The 26,525-nt window shown below is 44.4% G+C and overlaps 1 protein-coding gene across 2 annotated transcripts in view; it reads left to right on the forward strand.

Annotated features, from left to right (window-relative positions):
• Window positions 1-26,525, forward strand: part of TMTC4 (transmembrane O-mannosyltransferase targeting cadherins 4) — a 55,606-nt gene that overhangs the window by 17,975 nt on the left and 11,106 nt on the right. The window contains exons 6-14 of one of the 2 annotated variants that reach the window (XM_081292022.1): window positions 9,388-9,488; window positions 14,258-14,350; window positions 14,577-14,741; window positions 15,926-16,128; window positions 17,391-17,562; window positions 17,644-17,775; window positions 24,708-24,787; window positions 24,961-25,068; window positions 25,166-25,307. In XM_081292022.1, the coding sequence (XP_081148148.1) occupies window positions 9,388-9,488; window positions 14,258-14,350; window positions 14,577-14,741; window positions 15,926-16,128; window positions 17,391-17,562; window positions 17,644-17,775; window positions 24,708-24,787; window positions 24,961-25,068; window positions 25,166-25,307 (1,196 nt within the window). The remainder of the gene's footprint in view (window positions 1-9,387; window positions 9,489-14,257; window positions 14,351-14,576; window positions 14,742-15,925; window positions 16,129-17,390; window positions 17,563-17,643; window positions 17,776-24,707; window positions 24,788-24,960; window positions 25,069-25,165; window positions 25,308-26,525) is intronic. The other variant, XM_081292021.1, reaches the window with a different exon arrangement.

The following is a 26,525-nucleotide window of genomic DNA, read 5'->3' on the forward strand; positions in this document are numbered from 1 at the left end:
GCGCCGTCACCTCTTCTTAAAACTCCCAGTGCCACCCCCTTTGTCTCCTTACCCACAAAACCAGCTGATGAAGTCTGGGGGCCTTGCCTTCTCTCTGGGGTTTCCAGCAACTTTGTCTTGTTCTGGTTTTCTGTACCCCTCCTAAACCTGCTGAGAGTAGAACGCTCTTCTTTGTTGATAGATACCAACTCTTTGGACTCATCCTTAAACGTCATGCTAATTAATGTTCGACTTCACACATGATGCCCGGGAGTCTCTTAAGAGGAGTATGATGCCCACAAATTGAGACACCTTCACAGAGGGGAAGCGGGAAGAGCCCAGTGTGCAGAGGTCACTCTGGCTCAGCATTCATGAAAAGTACTCACGGTCTCTGATTCTGTCCTAAAACAGCACAGAGCTTACCCGTTTAGGGCATTCATTCCATTGCCGATAATTAATGCAACTTCAAGGGCCTGCCCTGTGTTCAGTGCTGGGGATTCAAAAACTAGAAAGACAGAGTCCATACCTGTAAGGGGCTTGCAGTCCAGTGTGTGGGTGTTTTGCTGGGGATCAAACCCAGGTCCTAGGACATGCTCTGCCAGGTCCAGGTGCTCTGCCACTGAGCTACACCCAGCCCCCAGTCAGGCACTTAGTATCACTCTCTCATGTCCTTTGCTAAATGGAAGGCTGTGGCCTTTGTTCCACTAATTTCTTTGATATCCTCTTTATTAAATTTCCCCCAGTGCAACAGAACAGAACTCTTCGCACTAATGGGCATTCAGGTATCTCTGTTTTCATTTGGAATCTGAGATATCTTAAAGAATAATCACGTTTTTATTTCCCTCTGGCTAGTCAGTGCCCATGTACAAAAACCCAAGTGGTAAGCGTGTTCATGACGTGTGTTCAGATCATCATAGGTGTGGTGTTTGTTCCAGGTGTCTGGGTTTCTGAGTGCTCGGCAGGGAATCAGAGCTTTTCTGTGGAGACCTTAAGTCCGCTGTTTATTGGGATGCCAGTAATAATACTGTTTAATGTTCCAATTTAATGTTTAAAGTGACCCCTTTAAAGATCTGGCCTTTATACTTTTAGGGTCTGGACCTAAAGTTTAAAGAAGTGGGGGAGGGTCCAGCATTAGTTACACATAAACTTGAAATCCAAGAAAGGTTTTTCCAGAGGAACAGATCTAATATTATTTTATAAGACAAAAAAATTACATGCTCCAAAATCAATGTTTTAGCTAGTTAAAAAGCTCTTTCAGAGGCTGCATCTCTTTTTTAGTAATCTCATTAGCTTCCTTTATAGATGCGGTATCTGTATTGTAAAGCTCTGGACAGTTTTTAACTACCTGAGTTTATGAGCAAACAACTCTGGGCTTGCCTCTGGAATCCTGGTATTTTCAGAAAATGAAAAATCCCACTCATATAACATTTCCAGGGCCCTGCCTCTTTTCTTGATTGTTTATTTGTTGTTTTTCTTTTATTATTTAGGTAAAATGTCTCCAAGCAAGATCTTTTGCATCAAAAAAATTTTGGGGAGGGGAGGGTTCTGAGGATTGAACCTAGGTGTGCTTAACCACTGAGCCCACATCCCCAGCCCTTTTTTATATTTTATTTTTTGAGATAGGGTCTCACTAAGTTGCTCAGGGCTTTGCTGAGTTGCTGAGGCAGGCTTTGAACTCAAAATCCTCCTGACTCAGCCTCCCGAGCCTCTAGGATTATAGGCATGTGCCACCGCACCCGACAACAAAATCTTTTTTTAAAAAGAGAAATGTCCTTGTAAAGGCCACATATTTTTCTTTATTCAAAAAAAAAAAAATCATTAGGTCAGATGAAGTCATTGGTATGCTGGTTTTTATTTCTGAATGCTCCAAACGAAAGGTATTTTTTCTTATGATGAGATGTCTTTGTCAATATTTCTTTGTTTTTAAAAATAGTAGTTCAGGTTGGAAATAGTTCATGTCTGTCCTAGAAGCTCGCTAGAATGGTGAAAACAATTGTGTTTTTAAACCAGTACCTTAAAATACTCATCTCGTGGGAGTTAGGACTAAGAAGAGAAATTTACTAAGTCTCACTTGAAGTGGGAGAGAGAGTCTCCTCTAGAGAGAAATGGGTTTGCTGCCCATCTAAACAACCATTTTAAGTCCTAGACTGTTATTCATAATCCAGAGACAGAATCCCAAACCTCAGTTGTTCTTAACTTCTTGAACCTTCTTTGTTATTTTGCTCTCCTTATCTTATTGCACACACCAAGACAGGGTAGCTCTCTCAGATTATCATTCCTTTGTACTTTCATTCCCATTTAAGAAATCCCTTTGACTTAGAACCATGCAGCTTAAAAAGTCGGGCCATAGCCTAACTCAGGTCACACGGGACCCCTGCTCTTAGAGTCAGACCTCTGCCCACTGAAAGCTGCCTGGGACGCCGTGGGGCATGTCTTCTCGGCCTGCACGTTTCTTTCCTTCCTGCATTGCTCGATCCCCCACCCCCATTCAAGGACAGCAGGTCTGACTTTGAGGCTGCGTGTAGAAGCAGGCTTGGTTGGTTCCAACTTTTGGAACGTGAATCTGATGCTTATTGTGTTACTCTGGCAGCTACAGAGTCGTGGCCACCTGTCTGCGTGGCGCGGTTCCCACACACACCAGGATATGCCAGTTCCACTCGGCAGAGATGCCAGGCGGAGAGTGTTGAGGAGGGCTAGCGTGGACAGAGTGGTGCTCTTGCTGCAAGGAGGCTCCCTGCTGGAAGCAGTGCCAGATCCGAGGCACATGCTTCATTAAATCGCCACATCTGTTGGCACTTGTGGATGTCAACACTGACAAGTGTCTTTCTGTTGTTGAACCTCCCCCCCACCCCGAGTTCCCTTTACTCTGTCAGCCTTTGCCTCCACTTACCTACGGGGTTGAATTATCTTAGATAATAGAGACACGTATTGAAACAAGAAAAAAATTGATGAGGCGAATCTTACCACGTGCTGGATCGCGGACCCTTGGTGTTTGCCAGTGCTGGTCTTGCAAGAGATGAGGGACAGCAGGGAGTAAGAACCATCTCCCTGGCTCACTGGAGCCCTCTAGAAGAAAATGAGACAGAACTCTGGGTAAAGGTGTTACCCTGAGGTGTACAGGTTGGAATCCCCTGTCTTGTGAATTTTCTGAACAAAGATATTCATATATAAAACTGCACTGGAGGTGACATCTGACTCTCACAGTTCATTTTTAACTGTTTTTTTTTTAACAGTTACTTCTGACTTTAAAATTAGTCTTTGTTCCCTGGGCTTTCTTATATTCTTATGTAATATTTTAAATTAAAAAATGTTTTTCAAGAGTCTCTTACAGGATGGTGATTCTTCCAATGTGAAGGGGTTTGAAGACAGTATCTAAAAGTGAAAAGACTTGATTTCTGGCTGTATTTGTTCACACTGAGGAAATTATTAACTTTTTGGTATTAACTTATATAATAATCAAATAAGAAATATAGTGATATAAAAGACTTCTGAAAGACATGGAAATAGAGGAAACTATTCATTGATTCAACAGATTTTTACTGAGTGCCCTCTTCATTGATTCAACAGATTTTTACGGAGTGCCCTCTGTATGCAAGGTGGCCCACTGTTACCTGTCTCATTCATCTTATTGAAATGCTCAAACTTGGGATAAAAGAATGTGTTAGTTACTTAGTAGAAATATAGCCATAGAGACACAAACCAAATTCATCTAGATGACATTATATATTGACAGTTATTAGCATTGCTCACTTTAGCAAACTAAGACTCAACATTGATGTGGGGGATTACATGGGTAAAACTATCCTAGGGCAGTATATTACCAGAACTCCACAAAGTGTGGCTGTCCCAACACTCAGAATCAGAACCCTAAGTTTTGATTTTATAAAGCCTCTTTTTTTCTCATGCCAGCACTGGAGATATTTTGTCAATGCTATGTCAACAAACCTTGGTTTATCATGTACATCATATTACACATTTGGAAAGACAACCTGTTTGACTTAACGTGGTTTTAAGATATTAATGAAATTGAGATTTCCAGTTTGGATTCTGGAAAACTCCAAAGTGTATGTGCATGTTTAGTCTTGTGGCTCCTGATAAACTCATGCCCTATTTTTCAAGTTTGAAGGTAGAGTCGGAATACAAACAGCAATTCCAGATCATTTTATCTACTAGCTGAGACTTTGATCACATGGTCTAGAGACACTTCTGTGTAATAGAAATGTGGCGCACTCCTGTAATCCCAGCAGCTCAGGAGGCCGAGGCAGGAGGTTCGCAAGTTCAAAAGCCAGCCTCAGTAATGGCGAGACATTAAGCAACTCAGTGAGACCCTCTCTCTAAATAAAATTTAAAAAATACAAAGTTGGGCTGGGGATGCGGCTCAGTGGTCCAGTGCCCCTGAGTTCAATCTCTAGTACCCGACCCCCCCCAAAAAAGAAATGTTGAGAGCCATATATGTAATTTTAAATTTTCTAATAGTTACATTATAAAAAGAAACAGGCAAGATGACTTCTTAATAATATATTTTATTTAGTTCAATGTATCAAAAATATAATTTCAATGTAATGTATATTAAAAAAACCCAAATATTCTGCATTATGTGTTTCATAATTGGGTGTGTATGTTCCACTTACGACATGTCTCATATGTATTGGGACTAGATAAACTTCAGTAGATTGTTGGCTACATGGTGACTCCTCTCCTGGACGGTGACAGGTCTGGAATGTAGGCCTCTGAATGCAAACCTGCCACTGTGTTAACTGTTGAAATTCTGCCTTTGATCTGAAATTGCCACTGTTGTGAGGAGTGACTCCTGAATGTTTAATGTTCACTGAATAAGGTTCTCAGCAAATGCACAGGACCTTCCTCTCATATGCTTTCATTCTGGGTGCATTTTACAGGACCCTGGAGGGAAGATTAAAGGGTAGGATTCTTCCAGGAAAATTGCCATTGAGGATTTGCAAGTAGATGTGGAATGAGGGCTTAGGACTTGAGAGAGGGGGTGAAATTACCGGGTGAGATTAGGGAGATGATTGTTGATAAATCCAAAGGCTGTGTTTTCTGTATGCTATTTTTTCTGAATTCAGTGAAGTCTGAGATAGCCATCCGAGGAGAAAGCCATTTTAAATTCTGCATGAGTGGGAAAGGAGCCCCATCATTTTCACACCTGTGAAGTAATTTTACTTCATGTTAACAGGGTCTCCTTAAGAGAGTCCCTTGAGCATTTCCAATGGGGGAACTGGGAGTTTGTTTCCTATCAGAGGTCCCTGGCCCATGGGGAAAAATTAATCCATGTCACAGTCGAATAAAATACAAGGTGATTCAGTTATTCTAGGAAAAGAGGCAAAATGATCTAGGAACTTGCTTTTGAAATTAAGAACCAGGAGCAGTGCACTGAGAAATCATATTCTATTTAGGTGAAAAGTACGAACACAGATTGGGGAGTGAGAAGGTTGTCAAGTCTGATCCAGGTGATAGTTGGTGGGGGTGAGCAGGTGCATTGGTATCCAGTGAACAGCTGAACCTGGTGCTCTGTCCACTTGAAGAAGACGGTAGGCGAGGCTGGATCTCAGACCTCACCTCCTGCTAGACCTGGAGGGTTGGGGGCAGTGTCTTTACCCCATTGACCTGTAGAAGAGAACCTGTGATAACTAATGGGATCATCTGTCCTTCAGGGTTCTGTATCCATATGAACTACTCATATGAGACAATGCTTCAGTGGTTTCAGACAGATTCAGGAAAAGCATTTTGGGAGGAGGACAGCATTCATTGAGCTGCGGTGGATGAGGCCATCTCTGTCTCTGCAGTGTGGCAGAAGTCCTGGGCTTTTGGTGCTCTGGCATGGGACATCGTGAGCTGTGAGCACTTTGGATTTTTACCAGCTGAGTCCTGGACTCCATGCTCAAATCTCTGGTTCCTTTTCCCCAAATAATTTCCTGAAAGGAATTAATTGATGTGTTAGCTTTAGGATTATTTTGGTCAAAAGGGTTTTTAAAGCTTTGATATCTGCCAACACTTGTTTGTTAATGAGTGCTAGCAAATACCCAAATGAAATAAGTAATTCTCATAGACATAAATGCTCAAATTGGACTCATGCTTAGTATGACAGGCTTTTTAAAAGTTATTGTTGTGGTTATAATTGTGATCCTTGGGTATTACGTACACATATGTAATTAATTTCTGCAAGTAACCATCCTTAAGTTTGCTTGATGGAACTAAATGTGCTGACATATAATAGTTTTTAGTGAAGAGAACTTGATCTCTGGGCGTTGTGCCACTTGAACAGTTTGGAGCTTAGACCCAGAATTTTAGAAGGGCAGGCTTGGGCTCAGCATCAGGAAGAACATTCTAACACCCCAAAGTTTTAAAAATGAAATGGGCTGTTATAAAAAGTTCCTCTCCATTGCTGAGGTTGCACGCACACACACGTCAAGGCCGGGTGGCCCCCTGCTGGAAGCATCTTGGAAAGAATTCTGCTTCATTCGCTGAACACGTGTTACCTTTCAGAGTCCATCAGGGGCTTCGGATTTGGTCAGTAAAATTTCCAGTTTCTCCTGAAAGCCAGGCATGGTGCCAGGGCTGCAGCTGTTTACAAGCTTGCTACCAAGAATGATGCTCTCAACCTTCAAGGAGCCTCAGAATCGTTCTGGAAGCTCTTTAAAGGGGCCAGTGGCTGGTTGCCATCCTCAGAATTTGCTGCAGGAATTCTGGGTGGGATCTGAGTGTGTGTTTCTAGCAAGATGCAGGCGCAGGTCCCAGGACCCCACGTTGTGAATAGCACTGGTTTAGGATTGTGGTTCTCACCTGGGAATAATTCCCACCCACCAAGGTCCTTTGACAGTGTCTGCCACACTCCTGGGGTGAGGGGTGCTACTGGCGTCTAATGAGTAGAACTGGGGATGCTGCTAAGCATCTAGAATGCATGACAGCCCCACAACAAAGACCCAGCCAGCCCCACGTCAGTAGTGTTGACACTGAGGAGCCCTCATCTGTGGGGGTGACAGAAAGTCAAGTGTTTATAGCAAGCTGTGAATAGATGGTGATAAGATAGCTATGATAGATTGTGATAAGGGCAGTTTAGAGGCTGACTAATCCTAACTTAATCCTGGAGGTCAGTTAGGGGCACCTACCCACAGGGGCAATAACACATGCAGTAGGACCATTTGCCACAATAAACCAAGTGAATTTGAAAGAGAAGCTGCCTGGGAGGGCGGGGGCACAGTTTTGCAGTTTAAGTGACATTTGACAGCTTTATAAAAAAAACGTGTAGCAATTTTGCCAGGGGTGTTCTAGCCTAAGGGAACTGGGTAAGCAAAGCCAAGGGAGAGCTTGTTGAGTTGGCTGGTGTGCCCAGAATGCAGTACAGACCCCGGGAGACTGGGGAGACTGGAGGGGTGCCGGGTGGTCACATTAGGACGCCAAATGCAAGCCACTTTCAAAAGGGTGGTGTTTAGCCTGAAGGCAGCAGCAGGTGTCAGTCCCATCAGGAATCAGTTCCATTCACATTTTGCTGAGAGTCCTGTGGTGCAGCTGGGTATGGATACTAGCCATAAGTCTCTACCCATATGTGGAGTGTGCCAGGTTAAGGGTGCCTCCTGCCCCTAGAGACACCACCCCTGCTCTTGGGACATGCAAGCCTTCTTTCCATGAGGGCGGGGCGGGGGGGGGCTTTGCAGATTAGTTCTTAGGATTCACAAGACTAATCCCTCCATTCAGGGTCTGCATGTCACACACTTACACACAAAAGCACTTCTTGTCAATGTCCTGAGCAAGCAGTTTGATGAGAACCAGCGCGTGCCTTTTATATCGTGTACCACGCCGGGCACATTTCACGACAGGGTGACTCACCAGCCACCCCCTTGACTGTTGCGTGGAAGCCCACTGGAAATTCCACCTCCCTCTAAGCTGAGGGAGTTTTGCTGACTCATGTGCAGGAAGCATGTGCTGAATGTTTCCTTGGCCCTGGCATGGTACCAAATGACTAACGGGTAGTTTTTAACACGGTTTTTAATATATGCACATCTAAAAGGTACTAAAGGTTAGACAATGAAAAGTCAGACTTCCTCCCTTCTCATCCCAATTTTTCTTCTTAGAACTTCTCAGAAACTAATGTAGCCAGTTTCTTACGTATTTCCCAGAGATGTTTTGCTTTTTTGCAGCATGTAACACAAATGGCCAAGCATTCTGTCATAGTTTTTCCCCTCTCAAATCTGTCCTGAAAGGGGGTGAGGGATGGCTTAGTGCTAGAGCACTTGCCAAAAATGCAGAAGACCCTGGGTTCAATCCCCAAAATGGCCAAGGAAGGGAGGAAGGGAGTGCAAACAAGATGCCTCAAATCTATCCTAAGATAGTTCCTGTTGTCCCTGATTTGTAGATGAGGGCATTGTGACTGTAAGGATAAGTAACTCACTCAATGTCCTATAATAAATAGTAGGAGTGGAATTCTAAAGTGGAACTGGCCTAAGGCAACTGGCAAGCTCATGATTGGATCCTCCAAATGGGTTCCCATTTGTTCATGTGTTGAGATGAGGAGCAGGGACTTCAAAGGAAGAACAGCGATGAGTCCTACCTATCACCCACCTCCCTTCTCAGCAGTTTAGCTCCTTCCCCAGACTGTATACACCACTGACCACAGCAGTAGAGGGCCAGACCCCGCCTCCTCCTGAGGCAGCCCAAGTCCTGCAGTTGTTCTTGAGCTCCCCTGGTCCTGAGCTGCTCACAGGCCCACATGTCTGGCAGTATTTGACTTCCTGTTGATGCCACACTCCCATGCAGGCTGGCAGCCTAGCCTGGCCCACAGTCTTGCCTGTCCCAGGTGGTCATTCAGTGCCAGCCCTTCGTCAGTAACCATGCACCCTTTGGTAATGGTCAGAGCTAATCCACACAGGGAACAGAGCAGACCGTCTGAGCCATATTATATGCAGAGAACCCAGCCTTCTGTCCAGGGATTGGTAGACATTCTAAGAGGTGCTCAGGCCTTCCTAGCTCCTCCATCATGACTGCTGGGGCCATCTTGAAACCAGATGGATTGTTTGCAGTCTCAGTGGGAGATCTCAACACAACTCATCAAAATGGTCTAGAAGGTGATTGGCAGGTTGGGAAGAAGGAAATTGCCTCATTCGGACTCTAAGTTGTAGGGTCTTTGTGGCCAGGACTTTCTTACGATGCCTTCCAAAGGCACTGGGCACCCTCTCAGGAGAGCCTTGAGATGGGATATATGTCCCATCCAGAGGACATTGTCCAGCCAGAATGTAGGAATGCACACACACGCACAGAGACGTGCGATCTGAAGACCAAACTCCGATTTCAAATTGTGACTATTTTAGGTGCATGCTTGGAATTTTTGTTTCTGGCCTAACAAGGTGGAACACATTGCATTGATTTTGCATGTATCATTTCTTTGGTTGACAGGTAACAAGGAGAGAACACACTCATCTACCCTCTGGGTGTTGCTGAGCATCTTCTTGGGAGCAGTGGCCATGCTGTGCAAAGAGCAAGGGATCACTGTGCTGGTAAGAGCCCAGACTCAGGCAGGGCCTGCCCTTTGTTCACTTCCCTCCATTCCTACAAGGACATCTCAGGCCAGCCCTGTCTTTGTGACCTCCTCTATTTCTGCGTCCCATTGCTGGCCTAAGGGCATAGACCTTTCTTGACATTGGCTCATGCTGTCATAATTCAGATGAAGACTGACTGGTGCCCTTGTCCACCACTAGTAACTGGTGGGAAATGGTGCACAGGAAGTTGTTATGGGACCACAATTCATCCTCTGAGTGGTTCCATAGGAAAGAGCAAAGAATGGTTCGAGTTTCCTAGGATGCGCTCACATGCATCAGTAGAGTCCTAGGTACAGCAGGGGACTGACCATTGGCAAACCAGCAATGTGTTCAATCCTGGATTTTGAAAGGGCAGTGTGTAATTTGGAAATGAAGAAATTATAGTTCTGCCAGCCACTGAAACCCTCACAGAACCCCACATCCTCGTCTCTTCTCCAGTCTCCACCCGAGAGTCAGACTTCAACCCACACTAGAATCCAAGTGTTCCATGTTCACAATTTGATGGAAAATGAAAAGATCAGTAGTCTAGTTAGTCTAGTATGGAAAGGAGCGTGTGTGATGATGCTGATGTGTCAGGTGGGGCTTCGTCCCTAGAGGGCTTTCTCAGCCCAGATGTAACTCCTCATGTATTTTTACTGTTGAACCTTGAAATCTCATTAATAGAGTAAACATATCATCTTGGTTCATTTTAAACATTTTAGAGTATATGTTGTTTTGGAAATATAAGTAAAATCCAGATGTGAACTTTTTTATTGTCATTATTTTACTGAGATATAGCTTTCGTGACATAAAAGGCACAGATGTAAAGTATGACTTGAATTTGGACAATGATATGCACTTATGAGACCATTGTTCTGTCCAGATATGCAACGTGCTCATCACCCCAGAAAGAACTTAATGGTGTTTTTGTTTTTTTTTTTTTTTTTTTTTTTTTTTGTGTGTGTGTGTGTGTGTGTATGAAAACATCAGAAATTTATTAGTTGCTCAAAACATTACATTGATCTTGACATATCATATATCATACATTTGATTCAAATGGGGTATGAATTCTTATTTTTCCACGTGTGCAGATTGCAGGATCACATTGGTTACACATCCACATTTATACATACTGCCATACTAGTGTCTGTTGTATTCTGCTGCCCTTCCTATCCCCTTCCTATCCCCCCTCCCCTCCCCTCCCTTCCCCTCTCTCTACCCCATCTACCCGAACTCATTTCTCTCTTTTTTTTTTCCCTTCCCTCTCACATCCTCTTATATGTAATTTTGTATAACAATGAGGGTCTCCTTCCATCTTCTGTGCAATTCCCCTTCTCTCTCCCATTCCCTCCCACCTCTCGTCCCTGTTTAATGGTAATCTTTTTCTCATGCTCTTCTTCCCTACTCTGTTTTGAGTCACACCCCCCCCCCCTTATATCAAAGAAGACATTCGACATTTGTTTTTTAGGGATTGGCTAACTTCACTTAGCATAATCTGCTCTAATGCCATCCTTAATGGTGTTTTTTAAGTGAAAATAGTTTAAAAAATCATCAAATAAGAGCAACTTTAAAATCCCTGTCCCAAGTGTGCCATGACCTGTAACTAAAAACCAGGATGCATACCTGACTGCATGACGTCTGTGTTGTGTTGTCTGGGAAAACTCAGTCAAGGCATCTTTCATGGTCTCCCTTATGTTGTGATAAGACCCTGGGGCCAGCTAGCTGTGACTTCAGCCATGGACTCAAGCAGACCCATTTGCTGAAGTTCTGGGGTGTGGCCGTGCCTGCTGCCCCCCGCCCCACCCAGGAGCACTTTGTTCATCTAGCCCTGTTCTGTTCTCCCCTCGCTGAGGCCCACCTTCCTGCGCACAGGCAGCCAAGCGATGGCTTCACAATGCCAGTGGCACTCCAGTTGCCTTTCCTCTCGAAGCCCCGCCCACAGCTTGCCCCTGTGTCTCAACAGTAAAAAGTGGGCTCCACTTGCCTGCAAGCCGCCAGCTGCCAGCCTTTCCTCAGCACCAAACCTGACAAGCTGTCTCTGCCCCAGGCCTCTGTAGGGATGCTCCTTCTGCCTGGCCCTCCCTGCTCCTTCTATCCTCAAGTCACACTGACAGTCTCAGTGACCCATCCCATCAACTCTGTCCCAGGTCTCTTCTGGCTCAGTCCCCACTGCAATGTCACCAGCGACTTGTTTACCACCTTGGTGACGGTGGCAGGTTCTCTATAGTGGTATCGGCCACGTGTTCCTTTATTGTCTGCCTCTTCCACTAGACTTTTGTCCCATGAGGGCAGAGACTAGGTCTGTTCTGGGATTCCTAGGGATAAACCTGCATGCACAGAGCAGATTCTCGGCGAGCCTTCATTGCACGGGCAAGAGCACAGAGGTCATTCTAGGACCACCTCGCATAGACGCCAGTGGTTCAGCAAGTGCTGGGTGTCTTACGTTAGGCTCGGCTCCCCCTAGGAGCTCCCCAGCGGGGAGCAGAGGGCTCCCCAAGCATAGAGTTACCCCTGTCAGGGTTCATCTGAGTAGAAGCTATGGTTGAAGCCCCAGGAAGAGAAAGACAAATCCACTTTCCTTTTCCTCCATTTTAGCCACTTGGGGCTTTAAATTATGAGGGGAAGTTTTAGAAATGTAGGATGTGATCAGAGGTGGAGAAATAGGAAGCAAAAATGTGGAATTTGAGCAACCATAAGAATAGCTTGGAAGAGAGTAGTCAAAGCTATTTAGGGGTTTACATGAGTCAAGGTAAAGATTAGTGGTTTTCCTTATAAAATTAAGGTGAGCTAGCAAGGAAATAGCAAAGGAAAAAAAATTGCTACAGAAAGATGATTGAATCTCCTGCCTAGCTCTCTTATTTAAAGTTGACTCTATGTAAAATGTTTCTCAGCCTTGGCACTGTTGACATTTTAGAGCAGGTAATTCTTTCTGGTGGGGGGCAGTCTTATGGCCTGTCTCTACCCATTAGATGTCCAAGAGGACTGCTTTAGTTGTGACAACCTGCATTGCCTCTGGACATGAGCAGACACCACAAGAGGCAGAATCGCTGGTCTGAGAACCACGGCTCTAAAGCCTTGCTCTAATCTGAAGGGCGGTGTGAGGACGAAGCATCCCAACACCCCAGATGCTTGCTGGATCAGATTCCCTGTGTATCAGTCCTCAGGGTGGCTGCCATACTCGTTTGCATGTCAGAAGCACTAAGGTTAGGCTGGATTTACATAAATAACATGTGGACATTTTGATGCTGCCTTCAAGTGGGATAGAGGAGGGAGTGCAGTCGTGTGTTTGATTCAGTCCTGGTGACCGCATGATCACCCCTTGGTGACCATCCCACAGCTTCCGGGCAGAAAAACAAGCAGCTGGAGAAGACGGCGGCAGCGAAACAGGAAGCTTCTGCCTTCTGGAAAATGGTTTACAGCCAGGCAGAAAGGGTCTCCTGTGACCCACTATGATCATATATCACTTGAGTGAATAAAATCAGGACTCTCTGAAATGTTTAACCCGGCACTGGCCCGTGTATTGGATAATTAGTGGCTACCAACAGTTATGGGAGCAGGTTAAATAGGGATGTCATCCTTGCTCTGAAAACCACAAATTACCACTGACTTCTGACAATTTATGATCTTCTTTTCTACAAAGCCCTATATTAAAAAGACCCCAGTCATGTGGGGACAGTTTTAACCATATATTCTGGCTCTATTCAGACCCCTCCTCTCCAGATGGGTCAAGGATATGCCAGGTGACATGGTCTGCTGCAGTGATATTTGCTGAAAGTCTTATCTCAGGGTGGAGAATAGAATCCAAGGTTCATCTTTCCTTCAGCCTGTAACTATAGGCTTAGTAGCTGTCAAAGTAGCCCTTACCTGCAGGAAAGAAGCCATCATGGGGTGAATGGAAACTGTGCCTGGGTGGAGCCACAGCAGCATGCTGCAGGGGGCCTCTCAGGATTGAAGGTATTTGCTGTTCACCTAACAGCCATGGGAAGTTCTCCCAATTGATGGAAGTATCTGACTGCACAGCAGGCCCAGGCTGACAGGAGGCCCTGCCATGATCCAGGTGCATTTCCAAAGTGGCCCTGGGCATCTCCATCCCAGCCAATTGACAGAGTGGCCAGCTTTCAAACCAAACCCCCCAAATTGCACATATCATTTCTACCCATGACCTGTAGGCTGAACTCAGCCACATGAGCTTACCTAACTATAGGAAGTTGTAGTCTAGCTATGTAACAGAAGAAGGGGATGCTAGTGGGCAATTGAGACTACCTGAGAGATCTCCAAGGCTTCTGATGTGCACCTGCACCTACTCACCATGCCCTGATGAGCCAGCACTTGAGGCTGGCTTACATGGCTGGGTTGGCACTGTTGATTACTGCCTTCCACTTCAGCGTAATTACCCCAGGCAACTAACCACTCTGCTGAATGAACTAAAGGACTGTTTTATGGTTATTAAGAAAAAGGAGAATCAGGAATGGCCTGTGGGAGCCTCAAATTTCTAGCTACCCTGAATCTTATAAATACTCCTAAGTGTAGACCATGAAGTCATTGCTGGATAATAAATGTGGTATAATGCTTTACCATGAACAAGTGCCATACAAGCATTGATGGTTCTTTTTCAGCACTGAAGAGTTCTGGGATGATCTGAACTTTTGCATTCCTTGTCCTGATTCAGTAATAAAATTGTGATGTGTAATTGCTACCCAATGAGAGCCAGGCTGTCCCACTACTGATGGTGTGGCTTTGCGTCCTAGGGCTTGAATGCGGTGTTCGACATCTTGGTGATAGGCAAATTCAACGTTGTGGAAGTCATCCAGAAGGTACTACGTAGGGACAAGTCATTAGAGGTGAGTACATACTTTTGCCTCGAGCCCAGACATGGAAAATGTCAAGCGCCAGCTGATTTTAAAATGCCATTTTCTAAGTATTTCTTGTGATTCTGAATTCTAGACTAGCCAGCCCTTAATGCAGTGTCAAAGTAATTGAAGCAGAATTGCTGCACATTGGAACCTGGCTTGGTCACACTTCTGTTTGAAAATCTGTGACAACAGGTGCTTTGTGGTATTCTTTCAGAATATCGGCATGCTCAGGAGTGGGGGCCTCCTCTTCCGAATGACCCTCCTAACCTCTGGAGGGGCTGGGGTGCTATACGTGCGCTGGAGAATCATGGGTACTGGCCCGCCGGCATTTACTGAGGTCGACAACCCAGCCTCCTTTGCTGACAGCATGTTGGTTAGGGTGAGTACCCAGTCTGCTCCCCTTTTGCACTATTTTCTTTCCCCATCAGATTTCCAGATCCTTCATCCATCCTCACCTCTACCCCACCACACTCACAAAATCCCTAACAGATGGACACCTCTACCCCACCACACTCATAAAATCCCTAACAGATGGACACCTCTATCCCACCACACTCACAAAATCCCTAACAGATAGACACCTCCAAGTTTGCTTGCTGTCGCTGAGGATATTCTAAGATGAAACCAACTTTTTATCAGAGAAGATGTGTGGAAGCTCCTTGTACAAGCATCTCTCGGTATCCATGGGGATTAGTTCCAGGACCCTCCATGGAAACCAGAATTCATGGTAGAATGTTTGTGTATAACCTGTGCATGTCCTCCTGTATTTTTTAAATCCTCTCTAGATTATGTTTAATACCTCATACAATGCCTACACATCACTTCATTCCCATGGATTCAGCAAAGTAAGTACTCAATGGGTAGCAGATTCAAGTTTTGCTTGTTGAAATTTTCTAGAATATTTTTTCCTAAATATTTTCAATCCATGGTGAATCTGAAGGTCCATTCTAACATCAGATTCCTTGCCAGTCTTGTAAAATTGCCCCCAGACCCTGTCACTTATATTATAAGTGACATTAGCTTGTCTAGGTTAAGACAAAATGTAACAATATTGTGAGCTCTCTGAAAAGTCTTAATGTTGTCAAGACTCTTTTTTAGCCTAAAGGCAAGAGTATCAAGCCACAGATTCTTAGCTATGTGCTTCATAGAGACAGAAAACGAGAAGACAACCCTGGAACCTTGTTCTTAAGTTGGTGGGCACATTGGTGACTCCTAGGGCTCAGGTTTCCTAGGTCACAGACGACTTTAGGCATGACAAAATAAATGGCTCATGACTTGACCGGAAATAGAGCAAATGTATTGCTTGGTCTGGTGGTTTGGCAGTCTGTTTATGTTTAAAATCTGGATGTGTTTAAAAATTTCAGACTTCAGCACCATGTACAAAATACACACTGGCAACATTTTATTTTTATGCATCTGCTGTCCTTGAACAGATGCCTGTGAGTGCCTCTAAAGTGAAGTTAGGAGATATATATATATATATATATATATATATATATATATATATATATATTCTTTCAAGTTCAGTGTCAAATAAGTGTTTGTTTTCCTTTTGACTGACAGGCCATAAACTATAATTACTACTATTCATTGAATGCTTGGCTGCTGCTGTGTCCCTGGTGGCTCTGTTTTGATTGGTCAATGGGCTGCATCCCCCTCATTAAGTCCGTTGGTGACTGGAGGGTAATTGCTCTAGCAGCACTTTGGCTCTGCCTAATTGGCCTAATATGCCAAGCCCTGTGCTCCGAAGACAGCGGCAAGAGAAGGTAAGAGCAGCCCTGAATTTTAACTTCCACCCTGGGTCGCGGCTGAAGCATTTTGCTAAATCCAGCACTGATCATCTTAACAATTTTGTGGACATGATGTCTAAGGACATTTGTTTCAAATGCATATTAATGGCAAGGATGAGTCTCATCCGCCTAGAACACAGGGCTGGCTTCAACCAGTGGGAGGGAAATCGAGGGGGGGTACAGATGACTGCTCTGTCTCCCCCGCCCCTTCTCCTGTGAAATAGCACTTGGAGATCCTTTTCGCTGTAGGTGGTAAAGAGTAATTTATGGTCAGAACAGAGAGTGTAATTGATGTGTGTTGTGCCCATTATTTCACAGTTCTCCTTCAAAAAAAAAAAAAACCCCAAGTGAATGCTGTGGTGATTCCTTGTGTTGTTGTCGGGTACAAAATAAGCTGCTGCCCCAAAGAGACCATTCTTTCTTGGCAGAAAAAAAAAATTTTTTTTAAAGGTTATTGAGAAAAACAAATGTGTTTCATGGAAATGAAAACTGTTTAAGATGATTTCTATTAAGCATGGTGTTTATGGAATTAGTAATTTCTCAAGATAAATCAAGTTTCACATTCATCTGTGTTTTAAAGCAGTTGATGATTCTAAAGAGCAATGAAATTTGGTCTCAGTCATTTCACATGTACATATGAAACACGATTTTTTAAAAACATACCATAGGCACTGGCTCCAAGAAGGAGCCACCAAATTTGACCTCACTTCTTCATTCCTCCTCCTGTATCGTATGGGATGTTAGGAAGGATCCATCCGTCTTAGAAGTGTTCCAGTGCTCAGCTCTCTGTTTGGTGGTGTGTACCAACCACACATGATATTAGTTTGTTTCAGATTGATGACATTCATCCTACTTCACTATTATTATTACTGTTAAGTATAACAGGGAGTTTTTTTTTCCATGAAACTACATTGAACTATTTAATACCTAAATGGCTAGAGGCATAGTTAGGAATAGGTGAATTAATCAGAGCTCATAAACGTGATCATTCTAACTTTATTAATATGACTTGTGTGACTTCTAAGTTTTGCCCTTGTGCCTATGTTAAGTGCCTCGGTAATCCCATACTGCCAGCTAAATCCTCTCCTGGTGACATTTTTCTGCTGGCGATGGTGCCATTTTAAGTTGATGACATGAAAAAAAAAAAGGTCTTTATCATTAATGTTGATAGGATGTTTTTCTTGACAAATCCAAAAAGAACCAAAGAACCATCTATTTAAATACTTTTAATCTTCCAGAATCCTTACACTGGGCCTGGGATTTCTTGTGATCCCCTTTCTTCCTGCAAGCAACCTGTTCTTCCGAGTGGGCTTCGTGGTGGCCGAGCGGGTCCTCTACCTCCCCAGCGCTGGCTACTGCATGCTGCTGACCTTTGGATTTGGAGCCCTGAGCAGACATACCAAAAAAAAGGTACCAGCCCAGAGTGGTATCATGTGTGACTGAAATAGCTGCAACTGCTCACTAGTGACGTTGCTTCTCTCTGTTCTTAAGAAGCTCATCGCTGCCTTTGTGCTGGGGATTTTGTTCATCAACATCCTGAGATGCATGATTCGCAGTGGGGAGTGGCGGAGTGAAGACCAGCTTTTTAGAAGTGCCCTGTCCGTGTGCCCCCTCAATGCTAAGGTACCTTGGCTGCCACCTTTCTTTTAAAAAGATTTTTCTAGGAAATATTTTGAATCCTCCAGCTAAGTCAGAAGGACACTTAATGTTGGACAGTATTTTGCGTAACACCATGATAACCAAATACATGGGTTTTTTTCTTTACTGTATTTCTTAATGATTTTGATAAGATTCATAAAAATTCCACTTAGCTAAAATACTTCAAAAGACGTCATTAAAACCAGGCAATATCAATGAAGCAGATTACTTAAAAGGAGTCCTATGCATCTTCCAGTTGTTGTGATCACTCTCTGAAGGGCCAGGAAGGGGACATCACATCTCTGGGTGGGAGCTGGGCAAGGCCCACTTCAGAACCCAGACTCTGGCTTTAGCAAGAGCTGGCTCCTCCAAGCTGCAATTCAAAGGTGGTAATACCTACAATTGGGCAGTCATTTGGTGTAGGACGCTTAAATTATGCTGTGTATTTCACAAAATACATATTTATGTCACCTTCAGGTTCTCAGCATCAGATTGCTTTTGTCAGGTTAAGTAAACAAAAACGTATAGACTACAATATTGGCAGTGTTTGTGTTGAAGCAGGCAAGAATACGTTTCATTTAAGATTTTTTATGAATCTGAGCTTTGCACACAGCTGGCTGTGCAAAACTAGGGCAAAACTGTGCAAAACTTTGGGCCAAACTAGGCTGTTTTGAACTTTCAGTGCCCTTCTCTCTAAGAAGGGGATGATCCCGCATGCTGGGCTTGTTCAGACGGTGGCCAGCACAGAGTAAGTGCCAAGAAGTGTCAGCTTGCACGGGTTCTTTTGAGTTTGGGCTTCCCATTAAATGGCAGGAAGGTTCTAGGGCAGTAGGTTAGAAGACTTTCTGTTAGTATAGATTATTATCATTAAGTGATGATACCTTTTCTCTTAGGTCCTCCAAATTGGAGGTGCCTGGGATGCTCCCATGCAGTCCTACTGGGTGGCAGGGAGCTCTCTGGAATTCTCTCTCTTTTTCACATTCTATATGTATGGGAAAGCAATGGTTTCAGGCAAATTTATGTGCGTAAAATGCAGAGTTGACTTCTTATTGTGACCTGCAGTGAAGGACAGCAGATAAAAGGTGCTGACTCCTCTTCTGTCCTGTTCTTGGATTTAAAACATCTTGTTCCTGTTTTACAGTTGGAGACTTAGATAAAAGAGTGAATTACTTGGAGTTTTTATCTTTAATTTTATTTGCTGACTGATCAACTTATTTCATGCTACTAAAAATAAATTGCCTGTGATTTAGTTTAATAAATGTGAATAGGTTTGCTTTATTTTTACTTTTCTATGTGAATAGCAGTAATTATCCCTTTTTATTTGTGTAGTTCTGTACCAAAGGAGCTCAGGTCCCTTTATAGAGGCTATATAATTAATCTCCATTATCCTCCTGCTAAGGTTCTTTATTTTTCCAAGTGGGAGAAACTGAGGCATAGAAAGGGTAAACTGACATTTGGGTTATTTATTTGGGTGGCTAGATATCAGGTAACTAGTAAATGAGGGGGTGGGACATGTGACGGCTGGGCCTGAGAGTCTGCCCATGGCATGGTTTCATATGTAACAGGCCAGAAAACAGGGCAGGTACACAGAGGGGTGTGCAAGTGTGTGTGCTTGTGTTTCTCTTTATAATTTAAGGTATGCACAAAAGGTCTCATCTTCAAAACAGACCCACTGGGAATAACTGTTTTCTAAGAACCTTTCAATTATATCTTTCAATGTGAGCAAGATAGAGGTTTTTTGTTTTGTTTTTGAACTTTCTACTATAAATCACAGCCTGGTACTGTTGTCTTCCTTTCTTGGGCAAAAGCTAAGTAAGTTCCAGGGAAGAGATCTCACGGCTTCCCTTCAGGCCATGGTACAGAATGAGTCCTCCACACTGCTCTTTGCCTGGTGTTCACTGAATATTAAGTCTGCAGCTCTAGTTTACACCCAGATTTACCAACTAAAACTCATCTTTTTTAAAAGATAGCAATGTCAACACAGGTGCTGGTGCCCGGCCTGCATTTAAATACCCACCGTGCCTTGTATATGGTAGGCACTTAATATTAGTTATTGCATTGGGCTAAATGGAAATTGAATTCACTGAGCCTGCTGTGGATGAGATTGCAAATGTCTAATTTATTTGCAGTCACTTGGTTTTTAAGGCTTAAACATATGTTGCACTTGGTATCAACTCTGCAATACAATTCCACATTCTTTTAACAGTGAGCAGGATCATAGCCCCACATGATGGATCTCCTGAAGGAATGATCCAGGACCCTTATAGTGTTTTTAGTTTAAAACATTTTAAGTTTAATATCCAGTGTTGGCAGAATTTTTCAAATAAACTGATTTAGTACTGGTATTAAAAGCACCTTTCATTCATGATGCTTTTACTTTGCATTTACATCATTCAGTTGTGTTGGTGGTTTTTATCTGGCTTCTGTGCTGGTCACTGCCTCAGACTCTGAAGCACAAAGTTGAATGAACAGGTTTGGGTTTTTTTTTTGTTGTTGTTGTTGTTTTGTTTTAAAGTCTTTCATATACCGTGGAAACAAAAATCACCCCCATTCTCTAAGCAGTTTCAAGACCCTGGTTGTCAGGTTTGTGCTTTGTTTTGTTTTGTAATCTAGGCAGCTGTTTTCTAGTCACAGAATCTCCTCCATGTAATCCATAGGGTAAAGCCGTTCACCAGGTCTTAATTTAGGGACCTCCCTCTAGGGCTGAATCTGCTTCAAGTCATTCCACTTAAATAACTGCAGTCTGGTTTTCCAGAGGGCCCCTTCCTGTCCCTTGGTCTTCCGGTCTGGCGTTCTGAGCATCTAACAGAACACTGTCCATACTGCAGAGGGCAGTTGAACTCTTTGTCTGAGCTTGTTATGGAGAAAATAGAATTTTCCCAGAACAAAGGAAAGCAGCAGGAGCATGGGGGTGGAAGAGGCGGGAGTCATGTTGAAATCGGAGTAGAAGCTGAATTTGTATTCTGGGGGCCCGAGGACATCCCTTACAGGTTGCATTTTCTGGCCTTGGGTTCTTTTGTGCATGGGACAGAAGGTGAAGTCACACTTCCAGGCTGGGGTCTGGGGAGATGCAAAATCAAGCTATTTACGTCACACGTCTCCCAGTGCGTGCTCTGGCAATAGCATTAACTGAACCACCTCCAGACTATTATTTAAGGATATGAATACCTGTGAATGGACAAGACTTTGGTCCAGGAAGCTAAATTATTCTGTGTGGTGCACAGGCGTGCACATTTATATTACCTGCGATTTCTCTGCTTGTGATCATTTTATCAGATTAGATAATCACATGTGTGCCTATAGAGTGTTGCACTCTTCTTCCCCTTCCACAGATACACTTGAAAAAGTGCCATAGCTGTAGGGTAAGACTGGCCACGCAGGGTGTGATTCTGTCTTCAGAGGTGGTTCAAAGCTGTGTTCTGATGTGGTGCAGCTGGAGTAGGCTTAAACTGTTGCTGTATTTCAAGGTTCATAGCTTTGCTCCAACGGCCATAACAGCCTAGGTGGCTTAATCACAGAACTTTATTTTCTTACAGTTCTGGAGACTGGAAGTCCAAAATCAAAGTGTGCGCAGGGTGGGTTTCTCCTAAGGCCTCTCTCCGTGGGGGAGAGATGGCTGCCTTCTCCCTGTGTCTCTCCCATGGTCTTTCCTTTGTGCACACCTGGTGTCTGTGTGTCCAAGTTACCTCTTCTTGTAAGGACACCAGTCAGATTGGATTGAGGCCACCACATACCCTCATCTTACTTTAATTACCTTTTTAAAGACCCTATTTCCACAGTCACTAGTGCCTATTTTGAGGCACATTATACTCCAAGAAGAAAAGCAAATGGTGTGAATCAAGGGATGTAGAAGTTGCCTGGAGCAGTCAGCCCATGGTCACCTGATATTCAGGTGTCACATAGACAAAAAGAAACACAGGCTTAGGAACCCGGTGCAAATCCAGCATCACAGTCAGATGGGATGTTCAGCAATGCCAAAGCAGTGTGTCAGCTTGGAGAGAGAAGAGACCACTCAGGCATGCACCAAATGCCACACCTGCATCTGGGTGGTTCTTAGCATGTGCCAGGTGCTTGTGATACAAGCGTCATTACCAGTCACCTTGAACACTCATAACTGAATGGATATCTGTAGTCTGTCTTTCCTGAAATTGCTACTAGACTTTATGTTATGTGGTCCCAAAAGGAGCTTTCCATCACCAATATATATCACTGATCATAGAGACCAAGGGACACAGGGAGGAGAGAAGGGGAGCTGTGGTTTATCGGAGGCAGAGGTTTAGAGTTGCAGGATGGAAAGAGATCTGGAAGCGGATGGTGGCAGTGGGTACACAAGAGTCAGAACGTACTTAGTGCCCCTGAACTACACACTTAAAAATGGCTGAGATCGTATGTTATGTGTATTCTATCTCAATTAAAAAATTTAACCATTTAAAGTGAACAACTCAGGGGCATTTAGGGTCTCCAGGGCACTGTAGCCTCGAGTTCTGTCTAGTTCTAAAACACTTTCATCCCCTCAACCCTATTAGTTTCTTCCCCTTTAGTGTGGTGAGAGGTATGGAATGGGGAGGGCTTCTTGGAGCTTCTCCTTCACTGCCTGGCTCTCTGGGTGGTCACACCCAGCTGGGTCTTCTCTTACCACCTGTGCCTCCTCCCTGGCTGCCATGTTGGCATCTCTGGCTTGCCTCTCTCCTGAGCTTGGGTGGCTACTGGGCCTCTTCACTCAGACTTCACAGTCAGCCCAGCCTGCACCCCAAATAAGACGGCTCACCGGATCTTCCTGGTTGAGCACCATCACCTGCACTGCACTGAAAACCTGGTGTTCTTTTTGGCACACTTTTTACATTCCTACCAATTCATCACAATTCTGTGCCTTTTGCTTCTTCAGTGTTCCTCAAATTCCTCACCACTCTATACCATCTAGTTCAGTCTGCTGTCCTCTATACCCAGGACCATGGCCACAGCCTCTGCCTGGACCCTTGCTGTCTGCTGCTTTCCCCCTTGGGTATCTCCTGCAGTGTGTCCTATTTCATAGGACCACAAGTCTTAGTATGGTCTACTGTCCCTGGCAGGTCCAATCCTGACCTCTGTGACCGTGACCTTATTTGGGAAGGGGGATGTGGCAGATGTAATTAAGATGTAAGTCAAGATGAGGTTTCTCTGGTTTGAATGTCCCCACTCGTTCACGTATTAGAACCTCTATCTCCACCTTCATGTGTTGAAGGCGTTTGGAGATGGGCCTTCGTGAGATAGTTAGGGATAGATGAAGTCAGGACAGTGGGACCCCAGGATGGCATTAGTGGTTTTGTAAGGAGAGAGACCTGAGCTCTGGCGCCTGCTCTTCTTGCCACGTGATACCCCCGCCATGTCAAGATGCAGCAAGAAGGCCCTCACCAGGTATAGTCCTTGGGCCCGAGACTCCCCAGGCTCCAGAACTGTGAGCCAACTAAACTTATGTTCATTGTGAATTACCCAGTCTGTGGTACTCTGTTACACCAACAGAAGATGGACTAAGAGAGGCCACACTGGGGTAAGGCAGTCCCTGACTCCAATGTGCTTGGTGTCCTTATGACAAAAGAAGGCCCAGTGAGGACAGTGGCACAGAGGCAGCTGCAAGCCAAGGTCACCAGCAAACACCAGAAGAGAGGCGTAGCTGCTTGTGCCTCAGAGCCTGTGAAAGGAGCCAGCCCCGCCAGCACCTTAATCTCAGCCTCGAGATTGGTGAGAGAGAAAGTGCTGCATCGTGTGCCCCAGTTGCTGATGCTTTGATACAAAAGCCTGAGGGTGCTCGCAGGTTTGCACACCCTGCACTGGCCCTCTTGCTCTCAGGGCAGTGACCCAACCAAACCTGCCCTTGCCTGAGCTACGCTGTACAGGGCTACTCTGCCTGGGCTGGCCAGCCTGTGCCCCTGCCCTCTGTATGCCCCCTGCTCAAGCTCTGGCTCCCTCTCAGCCCTGGAACCTGCCTGTGCTGTCTCCCTCCCAGCCCTGGAGCCCTTCGCAGAGACATGTTTACTCGCGTGGTAGTTTGATAGTTAATCAGGTGCACTGTAAGGCAGGGACTTTCTCAGCCTTTGCTCCCTATGGTGTCCCCAGCAGCTGGCATAGGGCCTTTCCCAGTCACCATCTACCATTGCCTGGAGGATGCAGGTGGGTGGGTTTCATTAGGCCTTGTCTTAGTTCAGACTGCTGTGGCAGAATACTGTGGGATTCTGAGCCTGAGTGGCTCAGATCCCAGACATTCACCTCTGACAGTTCGGGATGCTGAGCAGTCCAGGATGAAGCCACCAGCAGATACAGTGTCCATTGAGGGCCTGGACAGTGGGTTCAGGGACAGCTGTCTTCTCACTGTGTCCTCACCTAGCAGAAGGAGGGCACGAGGGTGCCCCTCATGACCTAATCACTGTGCAAGTTCCTACGTCTTCACACTGTCCTGTCAGGAGTTAGGATCTCAACATAGGGATGTACAGGGCACATAAAATGTTTCTCCCACAACAGATACAAAGCCAAATGCTCAAAGTGCCACCAAAGCAAGACATCGTACAGGAAGGGGCTACATCTGGGTAAAATGGGAAGACAGAGTCACAGTTTCTTGCTGTCACGTCCAAATGTGACTGACAGTTATCTCAATGGTAATGGGGTGTGGGGGATAGAAGGGGGCTTTAAGAATTAGGAATAAAAACAGCCTCAGTTCATGATTTTGTTTTCTCTGAGAAATAGCTATTTTCCTTCCGTCACACTTTAGTGATCAGTGTGTGTATTACCTCCCTTCTAGTCAGTGTGGGGAGTTAACCTGCCCCCTGTAAGGTTTAGCAAACATTTTGAGGGGTGTTCTCTTCAGTCCCTCTCCCTCTGTGTTCAGTTAGAAGGTGTGGTTAGAGTCCTGGCTCTGATGGCCACATCGTCCTCTGTATTTGCAGGTTCACTACAACATTGGCAAAAACCTGGCTGACAAAGGCAACCAAACGGCGGCCATCAGATACTACCGGGAAGCAGTGAGGTACGCGACCGAGTCTTCCAGAAATACCACGGGTGTGCGGGTTTTGATCTCACTTGCTGGGGTCCTAAACCCATCCCCTCAATGACCCCAACCTTGAAAGGTCTTCACTGATTCCTGAGAGTGTAGTGGAACGTACTCAACAGTAATAGCTTGGTTTCTCTCTTAACTTTCAGGTTAAATCCCAAGTATGTTCACGCCATGAATAATCTTGGAAATATCTTAAAAGAAAGGAATGAGCTACAGGAAGCCGAAGAGCTGCTGTCTTTGGCTGTTCAAATACAGTAAGCATTGCCTTTATAATTATGCCAGGGACAAAGAAACAAGTTCATTTGCTCTGACTTCTGAGCCTTTCTTTTTCTTATTAAAAATGCTCTTCAGGCCAGACTTTGCTGCTGCGTGGATGAATTTGGGCATAGTGCAAAACAGCCTGAAACGGTTCGAGGCAGCAGAGCAGAGTTACCGGACAGCAATTAAATACAGAAGGAAATACCCAGACTGCTACTACAACCTCGGGCGTCTGGTAAGACCAGGCCGTCCCAGGCCTACAGGAGGAAACACTGGGTTCCCCTTAATTAAAATCAAGTGACAGTCATAAGGCCTATCCAGTATTTGACATTTTATAAGGTGCTTCCACATCCATTTATCTCCTTTGACGGTAGCTGTTTGATTTCCTATGTTCAGTGTTGAAGCTATCATGAGCAAAAAGTCCAACTTAAACCAACCAAGTCTATGAGATCAACAAGGCAATAGGTGAAACTTAAGGATAGATTAAAACTTCTTAGATCCCTTCCAAAGGGATAACTTCCTGATAAACACACCTCTCTCTCTCTCTCTCTCTCTCTCTCTCTCTCTCTCTCTCTCTCATCTATCTATCTATCTCTCAAAAACACAAACTGAATAGAAATGGATTTAAAAACATACGTGGAGTGTGGTTTCTGAGTTTCCTTCTCCTCCTTCCTCAAGGGAGCAGATCTCTTCATCTGCAGGGAGTATTTTCCCCAAGAGACAGCTTGGGAAGTCAGGGCACTTGCTCAAAAGGGCTTCAGCATTACTTACTGGAAATAGGAAATAATGTGTTCCGCAAGTGGTTGTTGACAGACTGCACACGAAGATCTGATTGCTCTTGATTTTCTTGACAAAATGAGGCACAGAAATAGCAAAATTATTTAAATGGGAATTATTATATTCTCTGTTCAATCAACTCTTTAATTTGGTTTCAAGAAAGTAAATATATTTTTCTAATGTATTTAGATATATTAGGAAAAATTGTTATGGAAGAAACTTTTGGTTCATTTGAGCTAAGCTGGAATATATGCACAGTGATATGGCTTTTTAAAGAAGTTTATTTCTAATTTTCCAGATTTTACCCAGTTTAACCTCACAGATAGAATAGCATGCCAGTGTACTAATGAAGTGCCTATTAATCCTCATTTTAAACTACTGAAGCTTCTTTGTTTTCTGGAATCCTTGTGTTATCAAAAACAATAGTACCCTACTGCTTGTATATCCACTCCATTTCAGATTTGGGAATCAAAAAATAACAGTAACCCTCATCCCCAGATGATTCCAGTGTCATGTCACTGGCCCTGCATCTGGGAAGCAACTGTATTCAAGCTTTGACCTGAAGATCATGTCAAAGCAAAAGGGCTGTTTGGAAAGAGCAACTCAGAAAATGTTAGCTGCTTTAAATTTATTGGAAAACCAGTCTTCCATTTTTACCATGATGCGAATGATTCTG

Source organism: Spermophilus citellus (assembly GCF_964194105.1).
Source record: "Spermophilus citellus genome assembly, chromosome: 1".
NCBI lineage: Eukaryota > Metazoa > Chordata > Mammalia > Rodentia > Sciuridae > Spermophilus > Spermophilus citellus.